General features: G+C 39.8%; 1 protein-coding gene across 2 annotated transcripts in view; it reads right to left on the reverse strand.

Moving 5' to 3' along the window:
• The window catches only part of LOC138734366 (complement C4-B-like), a 61,920-nt gene extending 42,614 nt beyond the window's left edge, over positions 1-19,306 (reverse strand). Inside the window, exons 1-8 of one of the 2 annotated variants that reach the window (XM_069881995.1) lie at positions 19,146-19,306; positions 9,185-9,267; positions 6,237-6,429; positions 4,414-4,597; positions 3,614-3,684; positions 3,217-3,302; positions 1,909-1,991; positions 844-931 (exon numbers count right to left, since the gene is read on the reverse strand). In XM_069881995.1, the coding sequence (XP_069738096.1) occupies positions 844-931; positions 1,909-1,991; positions 3,217-3,302; positions 3,614-3,684; positions 4,414-4,597; positions 6,237-6,429; positions 9,185-9,249 (770 nt within the window). In that variant the 5' untranslated portion in view covers positions 9,250-9,267; positions 19,146-19,306. Of the gene's footprint in view, positions 1-843; positions 932-1,908; positions 1,992-3,216; positions 3,303-3,613; positions 3,685-4,413; positions 4,598-6,236; positions 6,430-9,184; positions 9,335-19,145 lie in introns of those variants that run through there. The other variant, XM_069881987.1, reaches the window with a different exon arrangement.
• Between the last annotated feature and the right edge of the window lie 2,971 nt (positions 19,307-22,277).

The raw sequence follows: 22,277 nt of genomic DNA on the forward strand, positions 1-22,277 counted from the left end.
GTCAGTGCAGTATCAAAAATACCAGAGCCACTCAGCACAAAATACTTATTCAATCTAGGTTCAGTCTGATTCTTCAAAAGGATTCAAAATGTTTTGATGGGTTAAACTTTCATTGTCTGACATTCTAAGGTACTCTATGTTTGATGACATTTTAATTCGAGATTTAATTTGATTAAATTTAATTTTTTAATTTAATTTGATTTTAATTGAGCAACAAAGCTGGTGAAGGGGCTGGGGAACAAGTCTTACGAGGAGCGGCTGAGAGAGCTGGGGTTGTTTAGCTTGGAGAAGAGGAGGCTGAGGGGAGACCTCATTGCTCTCTACAACTACCTGATAGGAGGTTGTAGAGAGGAGGGTGCTGGCCACTTCTCCCAAGTGACAGGGGACAGGACAAGAGGAAATGGCCTCAAACTCCGCCAGGGGAGGTTTAGGCTGGACATTAGGAAAAAATTTTTCACAGAAAGGGTCATTGGGCACTGGAACAGGCTGCCCAGGGAGGTGGTTGATTCACCTTCCCTGGAGGTGTTTCAGGCACGGGTGGAGGAGGTGCTGAGGGGCATGGTTTAGTGATTGATAGGAATGGTTGGACTCGATGATCCAGTGGGTCTCTTCCAACCTGGTTATTCTATGATTCTATGATTCTATGATTCTATGATTCTATGATTCTATGAGATGGGATCAAGTGTAGTTTATTCCCCATGGAGCCCTCCCTCATGGTCTGGCCAGTCCAAGAGCTTCAGGTAAAGCCAGAAACTAATTAGCTGTTAATAACAAGGAAGAAGCTGCTAAGTTCATTATCAACTTATCTGCCTCCCAACACAGCCTCACTGTGAGCACACCTACTTTGCTTCAATATCAAACACAAAGTTTTCGTTCCAGATGTGGTAGTACGGCTGAAGTGGGATGAGTTTGACTTCAAAAGATGGAAGTTCTGTATGAAAAAAAAAAGAAGACAAAAGGTCATGACGTGAATTTCAGACACCTTAAACTCCTAGCATGTGGTAACACCTGATGTGAGGATGCAGCTGCACTGAAAGGATGCTTTAGTTTGAATCAGCAGTACACTTCTGAAGCAAATCACCTGGTCATCTTCCCTTACACTGCTTTGCTTCACAAAGTGGAGCAGTCTTTGAGCACAGAGAATTGATTTATTCATAATGAAATAAGCCAGATGATAAACTTAAACTCCTAATGGACATTAAGTGCTCTGGACTAGATGCAATTTGAAGTAAATCCACTGAAATGGGTTGAGTGTAGACTCCTGTTTTACTCCTGTAAAAGCAAACTACATACTACTGTAGATAGAGCTGGAGTTCTTTGCTTGTCAATACAGGTGTTTGCAGAGGATGCAGAAATATCCACTCTTCTGTTACATCCACTAGCTAAAGCAAAACTAGTTTTGTTAAACTGAAATTTTCATTTAAGTCTGAGGGGTTTTTTTACCATTAAGAAAAATTCACACTAAAGTTTACAAGAAAACACCACAAACTCTTGAATAACTACATTTTTCATTTTTCCACAGTATCCTTACTTTTCTTTAAAAAAGATTTTCTGAGTATAGGAACAACTCTAATCAACTTTCTCTAGTCAACTGAATTCCACTGAAAGAAAACAGATAGCATGTTTTTCATTCTAGTCTTTACAAAAAAACGTTAGCCACAATTGCAATGATTTTAAAATGAAGGTCACTTCTATTTTTTCTGCAGTAGGAGAGATCTTCTGAAAAATGATATGGAAAGCACATAAAGCCAGAGTTCTCCTGTGCATCAGAAATAGCAATGAGACACTGAAATGTTGTGAGTCTTGTCTTTAGTACCTAACCACAGCCAGATTTAATCATTGCACTGTATCTTTTAACACATAATGATGACTTCACATGTATAGAAAGCAAATTATATATTGTCTTACCATATCTTTTAACTTCAAATTCAGCAGAAACACTAGACATTTCATATTGATGAAACCAGGCTTTGATTTTCCAGGTTCCAGGCCTAAAGTTCAGGTTCAGCAGAAAATAGTTAGTCAAGATTCCTCAGATGTTTTATGATGCTAATATGTTTAGATTATCACTAAATGCTACTATTTTCCTTCTTTGTTCTCATCCCAAGCTCATTTATTAATAGATTTCTCTTTGCTGAGAGGAACCAGCAACATGTTTCCAGAAGTCCTAGGAAATACTCAAAAAGACTTTATGAAGAGTTGCACAATAACATTTTTGCAAACCACACATAACTTGTATCGCCTTCAAAAAAAATCAGAAATAGAGAATTCATCATATATTTACTGAACTCATCATATATTTCCTATAACTTATCTTTACTGTGGTGTCAAAAGCAACCTGACAGCATACTGAATCTTAAGTAAAAGCTTGACTGCTCGAAATCAGAGGAAGGTGATTACACTTTGCAAACTGAGCCCTTACAGCTCTCCTCTGAATGTAGTCACATAGTTGAGCAGATATTTAAGCAGTTTTCAAAATTGTTTTTTTTACCAGGATAAATATTGATGGCTGCAGGTATTAACATGAAATTCTGGACTTACCCCTTCAAGATGAGGTGCTTAAAGGTAAAATGTTATTAACCATAGGTTCAATTTGTGCTCCATGATGAAAGATAATTTTGAAAGGTGATTCTGGAAAATCATCAGCTAAAAATTTTAAGTAATTCAACAGGTAAAAGGGATGGATCTGGATGGTTTGATCCTGCTAGCAGGAGGTGGGCTTAGGGATTCTCACTTTAGATACTATAATACAATATCTTTTATCTGTGTAGGTCTTCTTGGGCTCCTCCACTGCAAGTGGAGAGAAACAGACAGCGCTGAGACATGGTACATCTGATTGTGACATATGCATCTAAAACAGGTCAGATGAATTGCAGCCTAAATATGTGACTTTCTCTCCAGTGTCAGAGAAGGGAATGTGGGGTGACCAGCTCAGGTTTAGCCCTCTGCACAGCAGGAGGCTCCAGGTTACATAGCAACCATGCTCTGTTCCCAGGGGTAATCAGAGCAAAAGCTTTATGCTTTAGTGCATCTCTTGTTCTGAAGAAATAGCAAATCAGACAATAATCAACAACAGAAAAAGAGAAGTGAGGAAAATGGGAGCAAAGCAGGAAGAAGGGAAGGACAACGCTTGTTTTTAGCTTGAAGTTACTTTTGCTGCAAGAGAAATTTTGACATGTGAACTTTTTTAATACAGAAGGCACAGCAGTAACATACTCAGAAACATCAGGTATTTCAAAGTTTCCACTGAATGCTGATTTTATTTTCCGGTCTGCCTTGTTAACCACCATTCCTTTCGAATTCTGTTGAGAGAGAAAACAAACATAAAATTAGGCACCAGTTGTCAAACATTTACATCCGAAAGCTCTAGTTCATGTACTAGTCTTAAGGAAGAGGAAATGCTCTGCTCACTTTCCTACTTTAATATTCACATTGCATTTCCCTTTCATGCTCCTGATTCTTGCCAAAAAAGGCTACACGTATCTTGTAATGTAAATACTGGTTTCTGGAGAGTAGATATAGGTGTAATTTATACTCTTGGATCATTTGTGAAAGTTTTTATAGTTCCTGTGCTGAAGAAGCACTCATTAATTGTGTTTTTTTGTATACTCACTAGCACAACAACTGTAACTGTGTCATCTGTTGGCCTCATAGCATTGTCCAGAATGAAGATCCTGTATTTCACTGTTTAACAGAAGAATAAATGTATTCACATATTTATTTCTGGCTTTTTTTAGGTAGCAATTATTAAGAGCCATAAACTGATTCACTGAATCTAGGATAAAACACTGTCTTTGAATGAAAAAATACCTGAGAAATTAAAAAAAAAATGCATTCTTCCATAATCTTTGCATGTTACATGGCTGACCAAATATATTTTTGAAACAAATTTTGAAAAATACTCAGGTGGCTTTGCTCACTTCCGCGTTGCTTCTGCAGTCAAGGCCTGCAACCAAACTCAACAACTTCTTTGAATTCCCTTTCTTGTTGCTTGTTAAGTGACAAAACTGTTGTGATCTTAAAGGGCAAAGGATACATATTGCTGGTCATGCAAGCAGAAGCAATATGAGTTTTTTTGCAGGTTTCTCATAACATTGTATTCCAAAGGAAAATCATTAGCAAGCTTGTTGGACAATAAGGAGCAGACTTTGTCTGTCCTCTGTTAAAAGAGACAACTTTTTGACTTCTCTGGTGTTTCCACAAGGGCTGCTGTAATGTGCAGCGCAGACCCTGCAGAAGCCCTGGCTGCAGAAAGTGAGTTTAAAATCTGGCCTGGCTGGTAAGCATAGAGATAGCTGGAGTTACTTAGGAAGGATTTACATTAGGAATGATCAAGTCATTATTTTTTCTAATCTAACTTTCTATTTGTAACTTCTATACTCGACATCTGAAATGCAGCATTTGTATTATAACCTTTGGAACTTGGTGTGTATATAGGCTTGTCTGTCTGAATAAAAATGTAGCCTTTCTTAGAAGACAGGAGGATATGAGTGCTTTGAATGGTGTCCTTGTAAAGCTCCTTGCTTTCGGTGACCAGCCAAACATACGACCGATTACTCTTCCTGAACTTATCCTGTCGTAGAATCACTGGCTTTACCTAAAGAGAACAAAAGGAGAAAATACACAAAGTCAAATATGAGCCTGATAACTTCAGAGCCACACAGCTGAGGATGAAAACCAGCTGAAGTGTGTATGTAATTTTATTAGCACTATTCAACAGAAGATCATAGAATCATAGGATGGTTTGTGTTGGAAGGGGCCTTACAGATCATCCGTTCCAAAGATCGAGTGTCCCGATTGCAGGGACACCTCCCACTAGACCAGGCTGCCCAAGGCCCATCCAACTTGGCCTTGAACACTTCCAGGGATGGGGCAGCCACAACTTCCCTGGGCAACCTGCGCCAGTGCCTCACCACTCTAAGAGTGAAAAATTTCTTCCTAATGTCTAATCTAAATCTTCCTCCTTCCAACAGAAAGCCATTCTCCCTTGTCATATCACTACATGTCCTTGAATAAAGTCCCTCCCCAGCTTTCTTGTAGCCCCTTCAGGTGCTGGGAGGTTGCTTTAAGGTCTCCCTGGAGGCTTCTCTTCTTCAGGCTGAACAACCCCAACTCTCTCAGCCTGTCCTTATAGCAGAGGTGCTCCACTCCTCTGATCATCTTTGTGGCCCTCCTCTGGACCCATTCCAACAGTTATGTATCCTTCTTACGTTGGGAATTCCAGAACTGGACACAGTACAACAGGTGGTCTCAGAAGAGTGGGTTGAGGGGCTGAATCACCTCCCTTGGCCTGCTGGCCATCCTTCTTTTGATACTCAATTATATATTTCTTACCAAGTGAATATTTCTTTTTAAGTAAAATGCTCTCTGTTCCTCCATTTTCGCCCACAGAAATATACATTCTTCTGTCCAATGGCAATAACTCAAACCCAGTGATTTTTTTCCAATCCACATGTATATTAAATTCCAGTTACTATGCCATTTTGTAGCTGTAGCAGCACCTTGTAATCTGTCACTTGCTTAAATCTTGGCTATGGGATTAGAGCTTTTCCTCATGCAGGTTAATACTATGTTTCTAAACTTCATGTTTAAAAGGAACCTGATCTGAAAGATTCAGCTTTCGGCTTTGGGAGCAATCAATCAGAATTAAACTGGGTCTTGCTGTGTGCTGTGTTTCAAAAAAATAGCCCAAATGAGAACTACTGAACTAAATGCTGCCAGACTTCAAATAATCAAATCAGAAGGAAATGATGTAAAGCAGAATGTAAGGTAGAATTAATCAATTTATAAGTTTGCAGAAACATCACAGGCTTTGGTCTGAGACACTGCACATTTTTAAAGGTTTCTCCTCTTTCGTGAAGTGGTCAGCATGCTAAAGGCATGAATGTATTTTTTAGTATAAATGATGCAGAACAAACAGTGGTAAAATAATTAAAAGTTTTAAAATTTAATTTCATCACTTATGTACAGCAATGGAAAAAATCTTTTATATTGGTATGACTATATCTTGAGCTTGCTTCTTGGGTACAAAATAGCACTAACAATCACCACTGATATTATATTAGACACTGTTTTATTAGCTGGTTGGAGTAATAGAGGGCTGCTGTCACAGAAATTGGTATTTTGTCATGTTTCCAGGGATCAACGTTGTCTCTATTCCAACACACTCCTAGTACAGATTATGTGGGTTTTTTATCACCAAATTAATACACGTAACATTATGATGGTAAACTTACCATTAGTTTTTTCATCTCTTGGTAGTTGTTATCTTGGTTAAGATTAAAGACTATTCTCTCTGATAGGAGCTGATTTTTTGTCTCATCTTTGAAGTATGCAGTAACTTGCACAGGGTGCTGCGCTCCATGGACTTGAACTGTTATTGGCTCATGTGTGCCCAAATGCACCACATTTGGGGCAGTAATAAGAAATCTAAAACAACATAGAAACAGATTGTCCAATATGTAGGGTCATTTTCACATAATACAGCAATGATGTCCAACCAACACAAATTTTAAAGACAATAGCAGACTCCCATAGAACAGGTGAGCTTGAGGCTTGTGGAGATTCCATAGTCCATCCCTCTTGTTAGTCAGAGTAAAGGTTAAAAGTTTCTCTCTGAATGATCCCAAAATGCTGAACCATCACAACTAGGTCCTACAGAAGATCAGTCCCTACAGATAGGAGAGAAAAAACCCTGCAGTGTGTCCCAGGGGTTGCCAATGGTATTTATGGTCTGGTTTAACTCATAAAAAATTTTATAAACTCAACTTTCTGGAAAAAAAAACAGGCTATGTATTAAGACACAATGAATAGATATTCACAAATATATATTTGATACAATGAAGTCATGTATCTTCATGAACTAGCACCTACCATTATGCCAACCAATGTTTTAATATGTCAAGAGGTATCAATTTCATGTGTGACTACATGCATAGGTTTTCAGTTAGCTGGTCTTCATTTAGATGTCATTGTTTGTGTAATGCTGGTAATGAGAGACCACAGAACGTGAGAATACAGGCCTGGGAAGGGCTCAGTTGGATGCTAACTGATTGGCATTTAGTTTTCTTCTCTTTATTACTTTCATTTTTTCTTAACTCTGCTCTGGTGCTTGGTAATTAAATTCATGACCTTTAAAATGTAGTTTATCATTCTTGCTTTCTTTCTTTTCAAGTATCTTTTACACAAAAAAAATCAGTCCATTATGTGAATAGCTAAGTCTTACTGATATAATGGCACGTATATGAAGAATAGTTCCAAGATCAAGAGATCTGCTTTTGGAAAATCAGTATTCTGCACAAGACTTCTACAATGAAATGTAAATGATTTTACCATTATCAGAAAGGGTTGGCTGAACTTTCTTTTTTTTTTTCACTTTGTTTTTTTAACGCTTCTTCTTCCTTAAATTTATAAAATGAAAGGTGAAGTATAGAAACGGGGAATAAAACTGGTTGACAGTTTTTTCAAATTAAACTGAAATTTACTTCCTTTATTTTCTGATAATAGTCATAGTGTACTGTAAAAAAAAAACAGAATAAAAAGGATCGCTCTCCTTCCATTTGATTAGTGAAATGCACCATAGGTGGACTGAGTCTTCACACAAACATAGAGAACTTGTGAAAGAAAAACAGAACAGCCTTCAATAAACATTAAAAATTTTTATCATTTTTATCTATGCATTTGTTAAAATACTTTCTAATATTTCTGGTTAACAATGACTGATGAAAATTGTCTTTCAGTTATATCTGCACCTGTGCTATGCTTGATCCTGATTTTTATTGTTTTCATTTATCTAATCGCCTTTCTAATTGATTAGTCAGGCAGGTTTGGCATCTATATATATCCAAATGCTTGAATGTTGAGAAGAACATTTCCGTTTTCATCTGCCTTCATTGTATTTTCTCAATGACATGGAATGAATTTTACTCAGCAAGTGTCACTAAATCACCTAGCTTGTTGGCCCTACCAAAAGATGAGTGAAGAACTTCTATACAAGAGCTGTCTTCACATATGGAGTGTAATGCTTGCTCTCTGCCATAGCTTGCAGAAATGTAGACTCTTTTATTTACAGCAGTATAGTTAATTGTTTAAAAGTTTACTTATGTGATAGCTTGGATAGGCATGGTCTCTAGCTACACTGCCCATAATCTCAACTAGCCAGATACACGCCAGGTCTGATCTGAAAGAGTCATGATGATATTTTCCTGACGTAATGCTCAGTTTCATACACTTAATACATTCAGCACCTTGCATTTCCCACATCCAATTACCTCAGCAAAAAACAATCTTGCTCTCTTTTCTACTAAGATTTTATCACAGATGACAAAGCCTCTACTTTTTTCCTGAAGATGGAGTGTGCCTCACTGACACCCCAATATCAAGTTTCTATGTAGCCTTCATGCTGATGCGGACACTGAAGGTCAACACCAGACTGCAGGAAGAAGTTTGCACCTGGCTAAAACCTCATAAGAAGAGAAATATTTGGGGCTGAAGATAACCTTAAAGGTAGGCTGACACGGAAAGAGACGAGTGCTTGATCTGACTGCTCAAATATCTCATTAGAGCTCTCCTTTGGTTATGACAAGTACCTGCATACACTTGATCTTGGTGGGAACAAAGAAAGAGTCTCTTTTCCTGTACCTCTGACCTACAGATAAAAGTCAATTTGAAGGACCTTGAACATGCTCTATAGGTTTTCTTAAAGACTTACATCTATTTCCCAAACCTGGGAATTTGTCCAGCTAGAAGAACTGGTATCGACATATGTAAATCTCCACTAAAATCCAGGAGAAGTACAGAAATGTCCTGAGGCTCTCTCAAATGTGAAACCTTTGCTTTCTGCAGTGTATAAATCAAATACGGAAAGGAGAGTTACTCTTTCCCAATATTTTCCAATTTGGTGAATTTCATAAACTAAAGATGAACAAACAGCAATAACAGCAGGAACATCATGATTTAGGAGGACATTTTAGATTGTTTGTTACTGAACAGAGATCTTTCCCCTTAAAAATGCTTAAAGGGGGCAGTTTTAAGCTTTTTACTTTTTACCTATTTAAGGTTACACAAATTTTCAGTGGTCCAAGAAATAGGATTTGTTGGTTCTCTATCAAGACCATTAACATTTCCTACTTTCACTTTCAAGGGACTTCTTATTAGTGAAGAATTAATAACAAAATGTACTTACGATGGTGCTTGCTGTGTATTGGACAACAGCGAACAAAAGCTCATCAAAAACACCAGCCTTTCCATTGGGAAACTCTACAACACCTGAAAAACAGAAATACCAAATAGCCACCATCAATCTATCCTTGAGGTGCAGATTGTAAAAAATGGGCTGATGTCTAATTGCAGCAAACAACATTACCAATCCTGGTTATTTATTAATATCTTTCAAAACCATGCAACCAATAATGATGGACATGCCACTAATGCACAATTTAATAGCCTGGGGAGAGGTATTCTGGACTAAGCCACAATTTTGACATTTGATTATTCGTTCATGCTCTTCCCAGTTTCAATATTTCTGCGTTGTAGCAACTGAAAGTCATGTGCAGAGGGAAGTTTTCACAAATACTGCAAAGGCAATCCCCAAACCAAACAAGACACCACAGCTAAAAGAGCAGCTGTAAAGCACTTCTAAATAGGTACAAACCTCAGTGATGGTTCTCTTCTCTATGCCATTAGTTAACCAAAGGCATCTCTGTGGCCCAGCAAAAGTGAGAGAAAACCTCTTAAGGTTTATATAGTACCAAAGGAGCCGTGAAATTTTCTTTTAGGTCAAGACAGAGGGCTTTTCCAGAGTGTAATCAGTCTCACCTTAGCACAAGCACATGAGATGACTCATCAGCTGAAGGTATTCCAGACAGCAGAAAAGTCACAATGTGTCTAAAAAGGCAGGATACTCAAAACAGGAGGGGAAAAAATCTATCTGAGGAATAAATTTGTGTAGGAACCAGTTTTGATCAAAGGCAAATGAAAAAGCAACTTCATTGCATTGACTTTTAAAAAGAATTCACTGGATCGTTGTCTCCCAAACATAGTTCTGTTGACTCAAGAGAATGGAAAAGTGCCCATCTGATTTACAGGTAGGTCAAATCCCAGAAATGATCACACAGTCAATGCAATCACTGAGCAATCTCAGTCACTAAACTAGAACAAGCAACGAGTACGAGTGAGTCGTGGTATTTAGCTCCGGACAAACAAAACATAAGAAAAAATAAATCAGTTTCTGCACACTGAATGCACTTTCCCTGAGAAACACATAAAGAGTTCTCCCAGCTGAAAAGTCAAGAATTTCCAGAAGTCTGCAGTGCAACCAGCATTGATTTGTTATAGGAAAAGCAACTCTGCATTGTGAGTTCACACCAAAATCTCACTGTTGTGCCAATCTTTATCGGAGGGGAGGAGAGGGACTTTCTATTGTCCAGGCTGGATTGTTTGTCAAGGGACCAAGGTCTATTTGCACAGCTACACAAATAGCCACCTATGAACTCACAGTAACATGTTTTCATTGATTGCTTTTTAAAGCAGACCTTGCAAAAGCATTTTTTTTTTGCTTTCACTTGTTTTTAATTTGATTTATGCACTTTTGCTTCCTTGTGAAGTATGAATGTATTTATGTGTGTATATAATGATATAAAGGCTATCCATAGCAACATATTGCATAACCATTATACAGGTAAGTTTTAGGAGGTGTTATAACTAGTAATAAAGGCATTTTTTCCCCAAAATGGAAACCAATAACTGTAATTAAATAGTTTTTCCCCATTGTCTCTTACAAACAAAAAAGCAAGTTTATGCATAACCATTTTTATAAATAGACTTAAAATTCCTTGTGCTTTACTTATCTGTCTCTGAGTTTACATAGAACAATCTTCCCATTGGTTCACTAGTAACACAAGTTCTTCAGAATGCCTGAGACTATAATTTCTAACACAGTGCAAAATATTCCAGTCCAAAGGCACATTAAAATACAATGCAATGCGATGCAATGCTGTACAATACAGTACAATAAAATAAAATAAAAGTCTCTCAATTGAAAGTCTCCAGCACATGCATGAAAGAGAGAACACAGAAAGTTCACTCTAAAATAACTTATGTGCCTGTCTTTTTTTCTAAAGAGAAAGTCCTTTCCTATTTACTCATCAGCTATCAGGTATGCTATCGATCCCTCTGTTGACCCACAGTCCAGTGCAGCCTTTGGAAAGCACAGCCCATCTCGATGCATGTGTAAGAAGGAACTGGTGAACTCTGAACTCAGGGAGACAGGTATCCTTTGTTTTGAATATATGTTATCTCCCCTTTTAGTAACTTCTTTTGAGCTTTGTAGGTTTTCACAGAATTTCAAGCCCTAGCAGTAGGTTTTGTTCTTTGGCTTGAAGTACTTCCAAAAGGCTTTTCCCCTTTAATCTGCCTAGACACCAGCAAGACCAAACTCTTCTTTCGCTTTCCTCCTGGCTCTTTCACTGCTGCCTGGCAGAAGGGTACAAAGGACAGCTTCACAAAGCACATTTAACAAAGAAGCACCATGAGGATATCCTTTTCGCTGAGTTACCGGGAATTGTGACAAACAAAAAAAGGCAATATTTCACTTCTGACATTTCAGAAAATTAGCTTTTAAAAATCCTTTTTCAACAGCAGACCATGAAGTATGGATTTAATTTGAAAAGTTCCTTTTAACTGCAGGATGATTTCTCTTCAGCATCAATGTAAACCGAAATCGTAAATTGAAACTATACTTTTTTCCTTTACTGCAATCTAGGTCATGAATTAAAAGGTTAATCCAGGCTCTAGTTACTTTTGTAATGAAAAATTGCCCTTTTTGTCTGCATTTTCTTTAAATGTTCTGCATTTAGTGCTCCTAAGTGTATCTGCTGAAAAAAAAAAAAGTAATTTATGTAAAAGAGAAAAGCCAACATATCCATGGCCTTTTCTGGTCTCACTGAGGAGCTTGGATTTCGGAAGGATTAAGCAAACAGCCATAGTTTTTCCCCATGTGTTACTCCATCATTTTCCCAGTGGGTTGGCTCAATTCTATGATTTTCTTGAGTGTCAAAAAAGATAAGAAAAAAGAATTTAGGATTTGTGAAATACTGCTTCTGGGAGTTTAATATGTTGCAATGGTGATCCATATATGACTTTATAATTTTTTTTCTTTTTAGGCCAAACAATTATTGCATTATACTACTGACATAATATTATCTCCTGCTATAATAATGCATCCTTTTTTTTGGCCAGCTACCATTTTCAGGATCTCAGGGCTTTTGGTACTTCTAAGAAATGTAAGCCAAATTTTATAAATATATCAACCAGAGCCTTCCTGAGAGAAAAAAACACTTGATGGGCCATGGCCAGGAGAAAAGGAGATACCAGAGCATGCACACGGCTCTCTCACCCCTAAAGAAGGAAAAGAACTGCTAGAAATGGGGAAGAAAATAACTTGGCCAAGATCACAAAGGACTTCTGTGGCATTGCCTTTGTACCCAAATATCCTGACACTCTGTCTAGAGTCTTAGTCTCAAATGCATCCTGTACGGCATTATTTTCTTTTAATTGCTTCAAAACAAAAATCAAAGACAACAAAATTTTTTTCCTTACTATCAAGCACTACAACTACATATTACCCACAAAATTCTACATATTTAATATATTTTGATCTTTCCCAACTCCTCCATTCTTCTGGAATGTAATGAATATGATTGTCTCTTTGGGAGATTCTTTTCTTCTCCCTTTCATGTAAGCAAAATATAAGCTAAAAAAGCACAAGGTGTCTTGAAAGTATCAGTGGCAAAACCTAAAATTCTAACTGGCTGAGAGGAATAAAAATAAGTGTTACACGTCTAGTTATGTGGGTTTGGGAGGGTATAATGAAATCTAGGAAAACTTGCCTTTTATGAAGGCAAAATGGAGAGATGCAACTTATAACCTGTGCTGACCCTCATTCCTTGCATTTCCTGACTTGATAAATGGAGTTTCTCCAATGCTTCAGGCAATTGCACAATTATACTAGAAAATATTTCACAAATCAAAGGAGGAAAAAAGTCACATACCATGTACAACCACAGCTAGCCATGTGCCTATCTGCCACTGGCAGCTTTCTTTCCTTGTTCTGATCTGCAAAATAAGTCTAAAACATTCACTTTACCCAGTAACTCAGAGAAACATGAGACACAAGAAAGCTTCTCCTCTCTCAAACCTGTGATAAAGCTCTGCTCTGACCTCCATCTCACTCAAGCAAGTTTAGGTCAGATCCACTGGCAGATCAGAAGCTGTCCTACTTTGATCCGTTGGTTTTAATCTTCAAGGGTGAAATTCAAAGAGAAAGGGGGAAAGGAGACAGGATATGAGTGTGAGGAGACTTTTGTTTTTATTGTAAAGGAGAAGCTGCTCAGTTACACCATGTTTCAGTGTCAGGAGCTGCAGTGCCGCCCCAAGGTAGGCAGGCAGATCATCTGCCTTCTTTTTATGGAAGAGCAAAATCTGGGTGACTTTTGTAATAGCTCAGTGGGACAGTTATTCAGGTAATGCATGCTGATCTCTTCTTTCTGTAGTTTAGCTACGGAGCTCTGACCCTTTGCAGCCATCAGCTTTTTAAGCAGCTATGTGTCTTTGAACAGTCAGGGACAGGAACCAGACCAGACATAAGGAAGAAATTCTTCACTACGAGAGTGGTGAGGCACTGGAACAGGTTGCTCAGGGAACTTGTGGCTGCCCCATCTCTGGAGATGTTCAAAGCCAGTTTGGATGGGGCCTTGAGCAGCCTGGTCTAGTGGGTGTCCCTGCCCATGGCAGGGTGAGCAGAACTGGATGATCTTTAAGGTCCCTTCCAACCCAGACTGTTCTATGATTCCATGATTCTATGACTCTGTGACCCGGCAATGTGTGCTCACAGCCCAGAAAGCCAAGCGTTTCCTGGGCTGCATCAAAAGAAGGATGGCCAGCAGGTCAAGGAGGTGATTCAGCCCCTCAACTCTGCTCTTGTGATATTCCATCTGTTGTACTGTGTCCAGTTCTGGAATCCCCAACATAAGAAGGAGATGGAACTGTTGAAATGGATCCAGAGGAAGGTTACAAAGATGATCAGAGGAATGGAGCACCTCTACTATGAGGACAGGCTGAGAGAGTTGGGGTTGTTCAACCTGGAGAAGAGAAGGCTTCAAGGAGGTCTTCTAGCAACCTTCCAGTACCTGAAGGGGGCCTACAAGAAAGCTGGGAAGGGATTTTTTCAAGGGTATGTAGTGACAGAACAAGGGGGAATGGCTTTCAATTGGAAAGCCATTCTAATTTAGATTAGACATTAGGAAGAAATTATTCAAGATGAGAGTGGGGAGGCAGTGGAACAGGTTGCCCAGGGAAGCTGTGGCTGCCACATCCCTGGAGGTGTTCAAACCCAGTTTGGATGGGTTCTGTAAGTTCCCTTCCAATCCAAACCATTCTATGATTCTATGATAATGTGATGGAATGCTACATTTGCAAACCCCTCCCCTTTCTTCGGTGACTTTAGTAATGTTTGTTGACTTCAGTAAGTGCACTGCAGGTGTTCATGTAGGCAGTAAGCCCAGCTTCAGTTTCCATGGAGAAGAATATTATCAGCATTTACTTGTGCATTATTCTGTAAATATCTGCCATATGTTTTCTGCAAGCATTCTGCACTGAGATACCAAAAAGTGCGACTCACTGTGGTAGCAACAATGCCTCTGACCTGGGTCACATGTGAGATGATAATATACTCTAAGACACAGGATCTTGCAGCTGGAATCTAAACTCCCAACGTCTAAATACTGCTGTTGCTGTAGCTTGAAACATCATCAAGGAAGATTTGGAACAGAAGAGTTTTGAAAAAAGAAAGGTTTTCCCTTTATCTTATGGTTATAAAAGGTATACTCCACATCCGTGATTGTTGTCTATGTGGTTATTCAGAATTAGCAGCTCATGTGGAAAGGAACTTGAAATGCTTTGCAGAATATTCCCCTCCTGGTAACACACCACTGCATGTGCATAAAAAAATCACATTCCCCTTTGAAAATATCATCTGTGACAGGATTCCTCCAACTTCAGTGACAGCTTTCACATCTTTAATTCTGCCTGTCTTTTCAGTTCCAGAGTCTTGCTGTGCCTGTTTATAAAGCGTCCCTTAGCCTAGCGACAGGGCAGTCACAGATGTTGAAGGAAAACACGCACGCCTCCAGCAGCAGCATACGCACATGGTACCATCCAGTGGGCAGCTGTGCTCTCCACCATGGAAGCCAGATTTCATGAAGAACTGTGAAATTTTGAGTCCTGCTTTCTGAGACCCCCCCTTCTACTTCCCACAATAGGTACTAGGTGTAACGGGAAGCCAGCTCCGGATTCACACACACACAAGTGGTTCTCCACAATGCAGGCTGCTCATGTGGGAACTGTGTCTGAGCTCCATGTCAGTCGATACAGCTAGTGGGCTTTAAAAAGGGATTTTGTTTATCCTAGCAGAGGGACCTGTTGTGGTTTGCTCTAAGGAGTCCTTAAACACTTTCCTATACAAAACAAGAGAAAAAATAATAATACCCCAAACACCAACAAAGTTCCAGGTGGTCCAGCTGGAGTTCAGAATCAAACGTGTTATCTCCTGAGACACTGCTGGTGGGATTCACTTTGGGAAAATGAGACCTGCTCACCTTTTTATTCAACTGTCTCCAAAATTAACTTGACTGGAAACAAGTCCAGTTCTCTATCCAGTTTTTTAACCTATTGTGCAACAAAAGCAGTGTTGTTCAAGTCATATTTTAAGGGTAAGCTTTTATAAAGTCAGTGCATTCTGAGTCAACAAAACTGTTCAGAGCTAGTCATGAACACCTTCCTCTGCCCAGCTACATTAGCTTCATGGCATTAGACCTCAGAAAGCAAGATGAAATGTTTTATACTGACCACCACGGTTTATTGCCAAGAATGAAGCTTATCTCATTCGTGTTCTTTTAGAAGTGATTATCACAGTCAGAAGCCTGACCCCACTCAATGCCTTACAGACTTTCTGTTTTACTGCAACTCACTCTTCTCTTCCTACTCTCTGTGAGTCAAGAGCTTATACGGGAAAACAGATACCTTCAAAATGTGGGGCCCCTACTCTCTGTTGCAGCTGAATTCCACTTATAACTAGCAGGTAGGGGGGAAGATTACTTTAAATCATCTTTAACTCCCCATATTTCATGGTAGGCACATCTTGAGGTACTGTGATATAAGGCTAGCTATTTAGGAATGCTGACATCTTTCTGGCACATAGGAGTAGGCAGAGAAGAGGGTCTTTGATCCTCCATAATAACACTTATCTCTGAGCTTAAAAATACACAGAGAAAAGATACACCTTTTAAGGATATTTGTTTTACTCTTATTACTTATTCCTCTTTACAGTCTGCAGATAGCCCTTTAGCTATGAAGGCTGCTAGAAATAAAGGCTGGCTTAATTGTATTTACAGTGCTCTTAGGGAATAAATAACCCTATCTGCAACTGAGATATCTGAAAGTGCCCTCTCTAAGGAGTCAGAGCCATCCAATACCATATAAAATAAGATAACATATATAAGGTACAGAAGAAAGCAGCTATGAACTTAGGAAAACACTAATCACGTAAATGCAGATAAAGAATAAGACATTGCTTTTCTGCAGCCCTGGGAAATGTACCCTGACTGCATCCTTATCTGCCTGCAAAGACAATCCACAAACATTATTTCTGTGGCTATCTCCCACCCTCATTCATATGTACTAATCTTCTTCCCTACTATCTAACACGAAAATATCTCCTACCTACATGGTCTTCCACCTCAGCTTCCTCAGGGAAAAGAAGCTGAGACTCCTAAACACAGCCCTAGATTCTTAGAAAGAAGCACAGTAATTGCTGGTGGCTGGAGAAAAGAAAATAAAGCATTTCTCATGCCTCAGATTTTGGAGAGTTGGGCAGGCCTCACCAAAGTCCAAGTTTAACTGTAGTTACACTGAATCCTTAAACAGTAGGAGGAAATAAGTGTGGGGAAACCTATGCAGAGGAATCTGCTCATACCCATGTGTCCTTCATATGGGATAACAGAAGACTAAGATACTCGGATAAACTTGTGGAGAGATGTTGGTGCAAGAAAGGCCCCTAGTGGTTTTTTTTGGGGAAAGAGAGTTAGTATCAATCCAAAAACTTGGGTTAAATATCATGAAATACAAAGGCAAAACTTTGGGGCTGGAGCAGTTTTTCGATCTCCCCACTCCACTGTTATTTTGAGGTAAAGTGAGAGAAGTGTATACATAGAATCATAGAATCACTAACTTGGAGAAGACGTTTGAGATCATCAAGCTCAACTGTTCCTGCTCACTACTAAATCATGTTCCTAGGCACTTCACTTACCACCTCCCTGGGCAGCCTGTTCCAGTGCCTGATGACCCTTTTGCTGAAGAAGTTTTTCTTAATGTCCAATCTGAACCTCCCCTTGAGCAGCTCTCTACAACGTCTCTTCAAGTAGTTGTAGGCAGAGATAAGGTCTCCCCTCAGCCTCCTCTTCTCCAGGCTAAACAACCCCAGTTCCTTCAGCCACTCCTCATAAGACTTGTTCTCCAGTCTCTTCATCAGCTTCTTTGCTCTTCTCTGGACATGCTCCAGCACTTCAAAGTCTTTCTTGTAACAAGGGGCCCAAAACTGAACACAGTATTCAAGGAGCGGTCTCACCAGTGCAAAATACAGAGGGAGAATAACCTCCCTGGACCTGCTGGTCACACTGTTTCTGATACAAGCCAACATACCATTGTCCTTCTTGGCCACCTGGGCACACTGCTGCCTTATGTTCAGTCGGCTGTCAACCAACACCCCCAGGTCCCTCTCCTCCAGGCTGCTTTCTAGACAGACTTCTCCTAGTCTGTAGCACTGCATAGGGTTGTTGTGCCTCAAGTGCAGGACTCAGCATTTGGCCTTGTTAAACCTCATGCCATTGGACTCAGCCCAGTGGTCCAGCCTGTTCAGATCCCTTTGAAGAGCAAAGGAAATGAGGGAAATGACACACATGGAAATGAGGGAGCTGAGAACAAGAACGAAAAAAAAAAGCAGGTACAGATCTTTGTCCTGTACAGTCACTAAAGAGAGACTGATAAAGTATCGCCTTCTTCCTTTACAGAGATTGTGGTGGTCGTTGGCCTGATTCCTAGAAACCCTTTTTTGAACATGTTGCTGGTAACAGCTAAAGTCCTCATACTGTAACTAAAGAAAAGCCTGTCAATCAAGTGATTTTGATAGTTTAGAGAGGTTTAAGAGATATGTGCATATCCGTGTTTACATTCACATGCACATGCCTGAGTGTGGTTGTGAGTAAACGTGCATTCATCTTACAGAGGTTTCCAGAGTTCAGTTTTCTTGGAACTGTGCAATAGCTGAAAAGAACAGAAGGTGGCACATTTTCAACATTTTCAAAGAGCAGTAAAGAAAGTAACTACAGTAAAGGGGAAAGAGAAAGGAAGTAAGGAGACAGCTAAGCCCAGATCATATCAAGTTTATACATCTCTGGTGTTAATGATTGTATAATACTAAAGCTGAAGGTTATTTATTTTCTCCATTTTTGTAATCTAGTTCATGTATGCCATAAGGGTTGGTTTTACCAGACTCTAAAAAAATGCCTAATCAGTTGTGATGCATTTCATTTTCACTACTTTAAAATTTTCTGAAAATTGTAAAATGCATGCGTGTATCTTTCTCTGTTGTGTTTGCTTGCTTGCTTTATTGTTTTTAAAGATAAAATCCTCATAGTGTGACCAGTTTATCAAGATCTGTACAGGGAAGATAAACATAGCCCTGGCAGCTTCTTCTGAAAGTGTTGGTATTTGAGAGATGTTATCAGGCAAAAAGTTGAATAATTTTACACTTTCTAGAAAAGTATGAAGAAACCCCTCAAATAAGTAAATTAGAGATGATGTACTCAAGTCACTAAGTTTAGCTCTTTCTGAGTATTCAGCCTGGCTTTCTGAAACTGTCACCACAAACTAGTTTCTTTTAATCTGCATGAGCCCTCTTGGCCTGTCCTCTTTAAAGCACACATTTATCTCCTTTTCCCTACCTTCTAAATTATTCTAAGCAACAGTTTCACCTCATGCTGTGTGACAGTGGTAAAAAAAAGATCCATTTACAACCTATGTTGGTGACTCACCAGGTAGGATGCTCCCCACATCTTTATCTCTCCTTTTCACTTTATTTTCTGAGGAATTGCCACAGCTCGTTCAAGGAGAAGCAGACTGAAAGTTGTGTTTGGGCACTCCAAAGGGATGGCAAGGACTGGTCTGAGCTGGACCGAAGGGACGTCCTGCCCTGGGATGCCAGGAGCCACTGAGGAGTTCCAGGCACTCACAAGGGAATAATGTGGCACCTTTGTTGTCCCTTTGAGAAGTCTTGGGCTGTGTCCAGCGGCAGACGGCACCTCTTTGTTTAGCAGCCAGATTCTCTCATTCCTTGGGCAGCTGATTAGCTTTCAACTTCCTACCTTCAACAAATGAAAAGGGCTTTCTTAAAATTTCTGGAGACCAGGGAGCAAGGCTTCCCGTGGCCTAAATGCTGGCAGCATCCGCTGACTCTGGCCCTTGGAGGCACATGCTGATGGACTGAGCCTGCTGCCTTCCCCCTCTCTGGGCGCGTGCCCATGCCACTCTGCTAATGAGCATCCAAGACCGGCTCATAGAAGTTGCAGAACGAGTGCCGAGACCAGCTGCCCAGAATCGGTGTGCAAGGTGAAGCTGCTGCCGTGGCCGTTGTTTTCCAGCTCCCAGGCTGCAGGCTTTGGGAGGGGGAAATCCTGCTACTGCACCAACTTGACATAAAATGTTTCATCTATTTAGAAGTGGCACAGAAACGTGGGCTTTTAGACAACTTTCATTTACCTTCTCTTTTTCTTAATGCGTTTACTTGCTGCTTTCCAAACACAAGATATTTTGAAGGAATGGTTGTGCTGCTCCCTGGCATCCTGCAGCAGACCAGGGTGGAACAGCTCAAGCTGGAAGCAGAGATTACAACTGCTGATCCCAGGAGTTGTGACTGCAGAACTCACTGTTTGAGAGGCAGTCATGAATGCCACTAGTCTGCTTACCTTGGTCTCCAGCAGAGTGTATCAAATCAATCTTCCTGATCCCAAGTGCTGGGAGATAAATATGAATTTAAGTGCTTCATCTGATCAAAAGCTGTAAGGCAGGCAGCGAGAAAAAGTAGTGTTGTGAAGGATGCAGCTGAAGTCTCTCTCAGTGCATGTTTGCGATGTGGGTCTGGCTGCTGTGGTACCTTCCAGGCAAATACATATTGAGTTATGCTTCCCAGCTTGTAACACTTCATCTTTGTGATCTTATCTGGGGAATTGCATACAAATAAACCCCCATATTGTGTATGTACTACTTATATATATAGATACCTATTACATACTATATAAAATATGCAAACGTATTACATACAACTACATGTAAATTTTAAAATATATATTAAATAATAAAATTTGTATAGAATTTATATAATAATAAAACCATGTTCTGTGTGTGTATGTGTTTGTGTGCACACATGTGCACTTGTTGCAGTCATTCTTTGAAACGAATAATTTTCTTGGAAAATAAAATTTCCCCACCGCTTCATGAGGAGTCTGGGATAATGTGTATTATCACAGCTGACAGTTCCAGATGGAAACTACAGTCGATGTCTAAACACTACAAGAATTTTTTTTAATGGTTGGCATCAGGCTTACCATTCATAATGATGTAAGGAATACCAAATGCACAGTTTCTGAGGAAATTTCCTAGGGGAGAAATATCTCCCTGGCACCTTCCCTTTGAGAGCCAAAATGCAAAGGAAAAGCTAAGCAGCAGTGCACTGAGCCAAATGAGCTCAGACAGAAGCTGTTATTAGAGGTCCTGTTCCAAGCACAGTGTGGCAGGGTAGGAAAATCACCACTGCTGAGAAAATAGTAATAAATGGGTGTAGCAACTGTTGCAGGAGGTGTGCACACAAACCTCTTTGGGCTAATGTCTGGTAATGGAATCTGGATTTCCTGGGCAAGCTGTCTTACTATACAACTAGTTCAGAAAAAGAACTGTCAGCATGAGAAAGCAGTTACCAAATTGCTTACATTTAGCCTGGCTACACAAAAGCAAGAAGTGGGTTCCACCTCTGAAACTCATCTGTTTTTGAGATGCCAGTCTGATTAAAAAAAATTCAGTTTGCAATGAAACATTTGCAGCCACACAACACTCTGGGTACTTCCTGCATGTGGCTTTCGCCTGCTGTGTTGAGAATCACTGCCAAAGAATTGAGCTTTTCCCAGAAATGAACATGACTTTTAATCAGCAGTCAGAATTGCACTCCTCTGTTCTACTTCCATTTAGCAACTTTTAGGTGCTTGTGCCCATCATGATACAGTCCATAAATGAGTGGGTTTTTCAGACTTTGTCAACTAAAGTTCATCTAAGTTAGGAACTTAGGTGAAGTAAACATAGTCTGCTGAGACTTTAGCCTCTGAAGTCTTGGAAGATTTGACATAAATGAGCACACCCCCTGTGCAGCGTGGCAACTTAGTGGCTGACATTACAACCTGAAATGTAAGAAGTCTCCCGAGATGCAGAGAAGCCCCAAGAGTGCCTGTGCTGTACTGCACACTCTAATGCATTAGGGTTGCATGGGATATTGAAGGCATCACATGGCACATCTGCTAAGTCCTGGGCACAGGAATGTTGCTCTGTGTGTGAGGCATGGGAATTTCTGATGCTCATAAAGCCATTACAAATCTCTCCATCTGATGCTCTTTGAGGGTAGATACATTCTTTTTTCCCTTCCTCCTACTGGGAGAGAGAGTTTCAAGATCCTAATGAAGGGAGGCTGGGAATCCTCTCTCCAGGAGACTGAGTAAGGATCCAGTGATGAAGGTGGTCTGCGGCACTGTTATGTGATGCTGTTATGAGATGTGGGCATAGGAAGACACCTCCTAAGAAGCCAGGCTCCTGACATATCAACATAATTTTGTTCCTGAAGACACAGGCTTTTGTTGTTCTGAATGATCAGCCAGATCCTACTCCACCCTCTGTTTCATACTTGACAATACCAGGGAACAGTCCCTGTGGGGCACAGTGTAGCTTGCTCTGTTGAAATCCAAGTCTCTTGCCAAGAAATGGAAAAGAAATCCAGCCACATCCTCATGAGCTAGCACTTTTAAAGAATTTGATATTTATTTTTCTTTCGTGCCAGAATCATTTTGGTGCCATTAGAAACACAGAAAAAAATAAGTCAGTGAAAGAGACACTTGATAGCCCAAGAA

Source organism: Phaenicophaeus curvirostris, chromosome 1 (genome assembly GCF_032191515.1).
Source record: "Phaenicophaeus curvirostris isolate KB17595 chromosome 1, BPBGC_Pcur_1.0, whole genome shotgun sequence".
NCBI lineage: Eukaryota > Metazoa > Chordata > Aves > Cuculiformes > Cuculidae > Phaenicophaeus > Phaenicophaeus curvirostris.